The sequence below is a fragment of the Helianthus annuus genome, chromosome 9 (assembly GCF_002127325.2).
Source record: "Helianthus annuus cultivar XRQ/B chromosome 9, HanXRQr2.0-SUNRISE, whole genome shotgun sequence".
NCBI classification, from domain to species: domain Eukaryota; kingdom Viridiplantae; phylum Streptophyta; class Magnoliopsida; order Asterales; family Asteraceae; genus Helianthus; species Helianthus annuus.
Window position 1 is genome coordinate 129,265,952 of NC_035441.2, and position 8,151 is coordinate 129,274,102.

Here is an 8,151-nt window from a genome sequence, read left to right on the forward strand (position 1 = left end):
GCGTAAACGATTTCGAACTCTATTATACTATCAAACTTGTATGCTCACCTTTACACTATGTGTATTGACTTTATTTTAACGTATGTGGCAGGTGCTTAAGATGCTAGGAATTGCTGTGCTTTGGTGAATCAAGCTAGGGGTCTAGTTATGTCATGCTTAAATCTGAGTCATCGGAACAATATTTGTTTTTGAGACAGTTATTTGTAATAACTGTTTTTATTTGGATATGTTGTGGTATGGGACATGACGTTTAATTATCTGGTAATGAATAGTTGTTATGGATACTCATGGACAATCTGTTTCGCTTAGTGCTATGCCCCGATGTTTCCGCCATCGGTTGGGGTGTGACAGGCTAGTGGCGGTCGAGTAGTCGACCTTGACCACACCGCCCGGTGTCACGGTGGTTGGCACGTCGTAGCTTGCCGTTAAAAAAGGCTATATGATGTGTGATAAAGCTCATAGTTATCACGCCATGTAAGCGACACATATATGACACGTAAGTGGGGGGGGGGGGGGTTATCGTTAACTTGCATGGTTCTGAATAACTCCCCATTCTTAACTATATTAAAAAAGGAAATTAAAAAAAAAAAACCAAATCCGATTAGCTGTCCCCACCTTCTTCCCCTTTTAACACTCGTCACTACCCAGCTGAGATGGCTAGGGGCGTTACCCCTCACATATAAGCCTAAAGTTTTTCCTCTTAAAAGTCTAAAAACATATTATTTTTACAAGTTTGATACATTTTCATAAACAAAATGTTTTCAATAAAAAAAGTATATTTTCAAAATCGTCCCTGAAGTTTGGATATATTTGTCAATTTCATCTAAAATAACTTTTTTGTACCATATTATCCTTCACTTTTGAATTTTTTATCCAAACCTCTAACTTTTTTTTTTTTTGTCAAAATCTTCCATGAGATTCGGGTTTTTTTGCCATTTTTATCCAAATGTCTGACAGAAAAAATAAAATAAATTAGGCATTTGAATGAAAATGACAAAAAAAATCCTAAAACTAAGAAATATTTGATAAAAAAAAGTTATTTTGGGTGAAAACTGAAAAAATCTCAAACCTCTTTAAAGATTTTGACAATTTATTAAAAAAAAGTTAGTTTAGTACAGAAAAATAAGGCCCATTCTATACACACCCCCCTCCTTCCTGATTACACCCCCCCTTGTGAGAGGAAAACTGTCGGTCCCATGCAGGCCCCACATGTAAGTATGTGAGAGGAGGGGGGTGAAAAAAGAAAATAGGGGGGTGTAGAAAGTAGCACCCAAAAATAAATATTGGATTCTGTTAGACCAGGCGAACATACAAGCTTCTTCTTATCCATCTTCATCTCCAACAATGAATTTCTGGTGTTCTCAAGTAAACCCTAACCCTAGTTTTGCTTCCATTTTCATGGCGAGAATTCTCTCTCTCACCTCACAATCACACCCCCCTAAACCTTCCTTTCACCCCATTTTAAACTCTATATCTGAACAATCCACTTCCAGAAGAGCATTTGTGTCAGTTTCCACTCTATCATCTCTCATAGCGCTTGTTCAACCTCCATATCTCATAGCTCAAACATCCTCTTCTTCCAAAACCATTCTTTCAGGTATTACCAGCACTAAATCATGGTTTAGATTCTTTGGTGATGGCTTCGCCATTAGGGTTCCTCCTGATTTTGAAGATATTATGGAGCCTGAGGTTAGAATCCCTTTATTCTTTTCGAATTTTGTTTATGAGAGAGTAAATATAATATAATATATTTTATAATATTGTTTTTGTTAGAACCAATATTAAAGACAGACTGGATTTTAATAATCTAAACCATGACCTATTGGCCGATAATAATTCATACCGAGACAATCCCATATTATGTATTAGAAAAATAAAAATTTTATTCAAATAAAATAAACAAAAGCTATTACGTAACATTTAATATCATATATTTAGCACCAAAAGTTCTAAAATGTACTGTCGTCGTCGTAGTAGAAAAGTAGTTTGCCTTAGATAAAAGTAGAACCTAGCTAGAGAATATGGCAAATATCGGAAATCTAGAAAATCTCGTCGAAATCTGCGCCTGAAACCATCACGTGGAGAATTAGTGGGTGTTTGGGATTCCTTATTTTGGAGCTACTTTTGACTTATTAACTTCTAGAAGTTAAAAGGAATCCCAAACAACCTCTGAGAAGGACTTTTATGGCTAAAAGGAATCCCAAACACCCTCTCAGAAGGACTTTTCTGGCTTGAAATGGCTTGAGGAAGGAAAAATTGAGAAGTAAGAAATTCTAACTTCTCACTTATGACTTTTTAGAAGTTATAAGTCAGAAGTTAAAAGGAATCCCAAACACCCCCTTAAAGCGCAATTGCCTCGACTTAAAGCGCAATTGCCTCGCCCTGCCTGAAAATGGGCCTAGGCGCAAGAGACGATGGCTTTTAACAACTATGGGCCTTATGTGGTTATTCAGACTGATGAAACAAGATAAACTTATTAGCTTTTGCTTATAGCACCATGAAGTTGTTCTCGGTGTACATTATGAAGCAAACTCCATGTGTACACTAGTTTGTTCATTACTGTATAAACCATTCAGTTTTTGTAAACCGTTTTTAAAACTCTCCGAACTGTAGAAGAACATTTAACTTCATAAGCACTTTACAGGTTTCTTGGTCAAAATCACCTATAATAATTAACTTTAAAAGAAGAATGGTTTTTGTAACTGTTTTTAAAATTCAAAAGATCAAATCCGAAATGTGGTGAAAGTGATAATCTGTCATTATAAGAGCACCACTTTTTTGGATGTTCTCTCTCTTATAAAGTTCATTAGCTTCCGTTTTTTAGTTCCGCCAAGAAATTAAAATGTACCATATACAGGACGTTAATGGTATGCCATTGCTGGTTTTGTTTATACAGGACTATAATGCTGGTTTATCTCTTTATGGAGACAAAGCTAAACCAAAGACATTTGCAGCACGGTTTGCTACGCCTGATGGGTAAACTGCAATCCAAGTTTTATCATTGTATTGTTTAATTTTTTAGTGAATGATATGCTCTCCTTATGTGCATTTGTGGAAACTCAACTCCCGTTATTTATCTTTGGAGGCGTCAATTTCGCGCCATTGTTTAAAACTGGCAATGGGTCAAATGGGAAACAAAAAAAAGATTAGCTAAATATGAAAGGGATCAGAATGTGTTGAAAGTCGGCCAGAAATGTACCCTTTTAAAGAAAAATAGATTACCGTTGTAAAAGTGAAAAGTATTACATTCTTGGTGCTTTTAGTTTAAAGTTGCAAAGTTTAGAAATATGGTGTAGTTTTATATCCAGATGCATTTGATTGCTGTTAAAATCATTGTCCTTTTTTCACTATATGATTCTGCAGTCTCACCTGGTTAGCAATTAATACAGATCCGAAGTTTTAAGCGTTGTAATCCGCCCGTCAAATCAACTCAAGATCACATTTTTAGAGGTTTGTTTGCCGATATCATACTCATAGCGATGCAATATTGTGATGATCTTCTGTTTCTGTCGAGACTGTGATATTTAGCCAATTGAAGAACCAATGTAACTCTTAAAAAGTAACTTTTCACATGAATGTATATAAAGATAAAAGAGTTAACTGCCATTTTCGTCCCTGTGGTTTGGTGGAAAATGCCACTTCAGTCCAAAAAAAAATTTGCGCCAGTTCCGTCCTCAACATTTTTGAAACGTGCCACTTCAGTCCAAAAAGATAACGTCTTGCGCCAGTTCCGTCCTCAATGTTTTTAACTGCGTGTTATCTTTTTGGATTGAAGTGGCACGTTTCAAAAATGTTGAGGACGGAATTGGCGCAGATTTTTTTTTGGACTGAAAGTGGCATTTTCCACCAAACTACAGTGACGAAAATGGCAGTTAACTCAAAGATAAATATGTCCAATGAAGGGAATGGTGGTGCTATTCATTTTTCTCATAGTTACGTGCAAACTGTATTAAGTGTTGCTTCATATAAGCTTTTAGAGTATTATAGTCCTTTAGCAATGAAGTATAATTGTAATTCATTGTAATGTTTTGATTATTAGTCAGATGTCTATCATACCCTTCAATAGATTACAAGGTAGTGATTCTTGTGGACTAAAACAGAGAAACGTCAAGTTAGTTACTTATAACAATGACAACAAGCAAAGCTAGTAATTTTATGTGAATTCTATCTTTATTGAAACAAAAGAGCATATTATATAATATAATATATAGAATTGCATATGTTGCTTCAAGAGGTTTTATAATGGTAGTCACATTGTATGTTTTGCAGGCAAAAGACGTTTCTGATCTGGGAACACTGAAGGAAGCAAAGAAGATTTTTGTTCCTGGTAAATGTTAGTTAAAATATAAGTAAATATGCGTCATTTTTTATTGTTAACTGGAGAAACTGGCATTAGTAAAGTTTTTACAGCCTTCTAACTTGCTCTAATCAGAAAACTTGGGTCAGTGTTTTGATAAAAGCTTGGGGGTCATTTAATATATTTAATATATCAATTTTTTCATCAAATTTATAAAAACACAGATAAATGTTGTTGGGTCAACCCAATCCATTTGATTTTTCTCACGTTGATCCATTATTCACGGCACGCTGCTGTCGACTGGTTCATAGCATAGAGTGTTTGCTTCTATGAAATTATAGTTGAATTATTTTAAACTTCTTTTTCCTACCTATTAAAGTTTGATATAACTTCAATAGTTATGTATGTTTTTAGGTGGAACAGATTTATACTCTGCACGTGCCATAAAAATAAAGGAAGATGAAGGTTACAGGTAAGTTTTATTTTTTACGTCATAGTCTTAGTTTCTAAACAAAACAAACAAACAAACAGACGTAGCCAGTAAAATCCCACTTAACACATAAGCCTTTATGGCTAGTGAATTCATGTGTTAATCTGCTAGCATTACAAATGACTTTGAAAAGCTTATATTATTTTCCTAACAGTTCCTAGGTCTGGCAATGTACCAATAGGACCCTAAGCAAACTCGCACATGAAATGTGTACGAAAGTGCTGGTATAGCATGTGGCTTTTGTTGGGTGTAACATGTGACTTTCATAGACGCAATGTGTGGGACCTATCCTCACACGCTACACTACACACCTTGCATTTCTATGGGCCTTTTTTTCACTTGGCATAATGTGTGGAACCCATTCCTTGTTTATCCAAAACCCAAAACCTGACCCGAAGTCAAGCCATCTGAACCCGAATTAGAGAATACCTGAAAAACCCGAACCCGACCAACCCGAACTTTATATGGGTTAGTTATCGGGTCACTTTTTCCCACCCAAAAACCCGAAACACAAAACCCGAACATTAATTGTTTCTTTTATAGATGTCTTTTGGTTTGGAGTCTCTGTTTGGAACATGAAGTTTTGGGACAATGATGTTTGAATTCTGATGATATTTTTGTAGTAGCAATATGAATTTGATGAGATTTTGTAAGAGTTAATTACTATTTTCGTTCCTGTGGTTTGTCAAAAATCACTATTTCAGTCCATCAGTTTAAAAATTGCGATTTCAGTCCCTTCGGTTTCACTTTCGTAACTATTTTTGTCCCTGTGGTTTCACTTTCGTAACCATTTCAATCCATTTATTATGTACAGGGACTGAACTGGTTACAAGGTGGACTGAAATGGTTACGAAAGTGAAACCACAGGGACTGAAATCGCAATTTTTAAAGTAATGGACTGAAATAGTGATTTTTGACAAACCATAGGGACGAAAACAGTAATTAACTCGATTTTGTAATAAGAAAAAACATATTTTCATTTTACATCTAAACCCGTAAACCTCACAACCTGACCCGAACCCGACCAACCCGAACTTTAAATAGGTCAGTTATCGGGTCACTTTTTCCAAGCCAATACCCGAACAACATGAATGGTTGAGAAAATTATCAATAGTTCCATGTTTAGTCTTCAATTAAGATACATGGCGTTTAGTCGTATTTCAAACAATTGTGACTTGATTTTTTTAATCTTGATTTAATTTTCTTCAGGACCTACTATTTCTACGAGTTTGGGAACGATGATCAGCATGCTGCTTTAGTAGCTGCCGTCAATAGTGGAAAAGTATGTTTACTTCCTACTGGATCTGTTTAATCTGTTTTCTTAAAAGCTAAGAGTTTAGTACATTATCCGTTCGACCCGTTAGAGATACAACATAAATCAAATTGACGCGTTAATAAGTGAATGGTTTGAAGTTGTGACCTCTATGAAAATGATATTAGAACATCTACTATGGTTATGGAAAAAAGATTTAATAGGCAGTGTGTTCATTCTGCAGACAATTATTGCTGGAGTGATCGCGCCTCAGTCTAAATGGGTGGATGATGGTGTAAAGCTTCGCTCAGCGGCTGTTTCATTGACAGTTTTATGACGACTGAAGATTTTGTACCCTAAGAGTGTAAATTTTTGGATCAAGAATCTCAAAAGATGTATAGAGATTACTTTTGAAAGGGTAGGATACGAACGATAACGATAATGTCATGTTATGTATTTGGTTACACTTCCATTACGTATCTATCGAAGTAAAAGAAATAGGTACATGTGTTCATGTTATAGATCAATTTGTAAGCTACTAAGCTAGAGTTGAACCAAGAAACAGAACTGAACCCGATTTGGAAACCAGTTTGGACTTGAACCAAACCGTAGGGTTGAAATCGGTTTGTAACCCCATATTTTGAAACCGGCCAAACCCGAACAAAACTGGTTAAAACCCAGCCTCAAATTGGTCGAACTATCCCCCCTGAAAATTGTTGCCGATTTTCTTTGACTTTAGCAAACCTATTCTCAACCTGAACCCCGGGATTTGTGCACCTCTATTTGTAAGGGTGGAGGGAGTGGTCTTGGGGAAGGGATCGGGGAGGGGGGTTGCCGCATGGGGAAGGGGATACCGGTGGTTGTTCGGTGATCGGGGAAGAAGAGAGAGGTGGTCTAGGCGGCGAGTAGTCAACGAGTGGGGAAGAGGAGAGAGGTGGGAGAGAGGGGGTTAATGGTGGGCCGAACTCCTTTCAACCAATCACATTTTTTTTTTTTTTTTTAAATTGTTTACCACTCTCTATGTGTTTGACCATTGCTAGTGATTCAGTGCAAAATGGCGAGTCGAGTGGGGACTTGACATGACATGACATTATTGGTTAGAAAATAAGTTTACCACTCCCCAAATGGCGACCACTCCCTCCACCCTAAAGAGTTAATTAGGTTTTGTTGGCAATAACCATTACAGTTCATTAGTAAAATTGCTAAAACAGTACCATTACTTTCAATTTTGTAACATTTACAGTCTACTCTTATTAACCCCATCCAATTTTTATGTTAATTTATTTGAAATGACCATAATGTCATTATTAAAATTGAAAAATAAATAAATAAATAAAGAGTTAGTTACGTTTTTTCGTCCATGTGATTTGTTGAAAATAACTATTACAGTCCATTAGTTTAAAAATTGACAAAACAGTATCAATACTTTCACAACTTTCACCTTCAACTCACCAACAATGACAGTTAACAACTTCATCCATCTACTATCCTTCACTCAACTTTTTACTCTCCTCGTTTCTTCAGATTCAGCCAGAACATCACCTGCTCCCTCCACAACTTTGTTCCGACGATTCAGTTTCACCACTGCTCCCCTCAGACATATTACCGTCAATCGGATCTCCTCTGTCACCTCCACCGGCGCCAGATCTGTCTCTGTCAACCGGTTACACCAGAATCGAAGGCGCCGACCACCTAATTTTCCCCATCACAATCAAAATTGCCGGCCACCTAATTTTCCTATCACAATCGACGTCAGTAAGAAAACTCAAGGCCTACCCGAAAACTTGAGGGGTGGGGGGATGAAGTCTGGCTGGTGCCCTATGTAGTGGTTGGAGGTGGTCGAATTCTGGCTAGTGCCCTGGTATTCGGCCTCACTCTACAAAATGTATAACTTATATCAACGTCGACTCAGATGGGGGGGGGGGTCTAGATTTAAGACGGTCCACGTCTCAGGCGGTGTTCTATTAGGATAAAATCAAAACTCTTGGTTTTCTGAACGCCAACCTATTTCTCGTTCTAGTGTTGAGGCCGAATACCAGGGAGTGGCGAACATGTTAACCAAAACAAGTCAGATAAGGAATTTTTGCTTGAGTTATGTTATGGGTGTATATT

The 8,151-nt window shown here is 36.8% G+C and overlaps 1 protein-coding gene across 1 annotated transcript; it reads left to right on the plus strand.

The window, feature by feature from the left end:
* Positions 1 to 1,290: 1,290 nt before the first annotated feature.
* On the plus strand, positions 1,291 to 6,558 carry LOC110878646. Its single transcript, XM_022126987.2, has 7 exons — positions 1,291 to 1,689; positions 2,897 to 2,976; positions 3,390 to 3,450; positions 4,270 to 4,327; positions 4,712 to 4,769; positions 5,997 to 6,069; positions 6,284 to 6,558. The coding sequence occupies exons 1-7, from the start codon at positions 1,345 to 1,347 to the stop codon at positions 6,374 to 6,376; spliced, it is 768 nt and encodes a 255-aa protein (XP_021982679.1). The 5' UTR covers positions 1,291 to 1,344; the 3' UTR covers positions 6,377 to 6,558.
* The last annotated feature ends 1,593 nt before the right edge of the window (positions 6,559 to 8,151 follow it).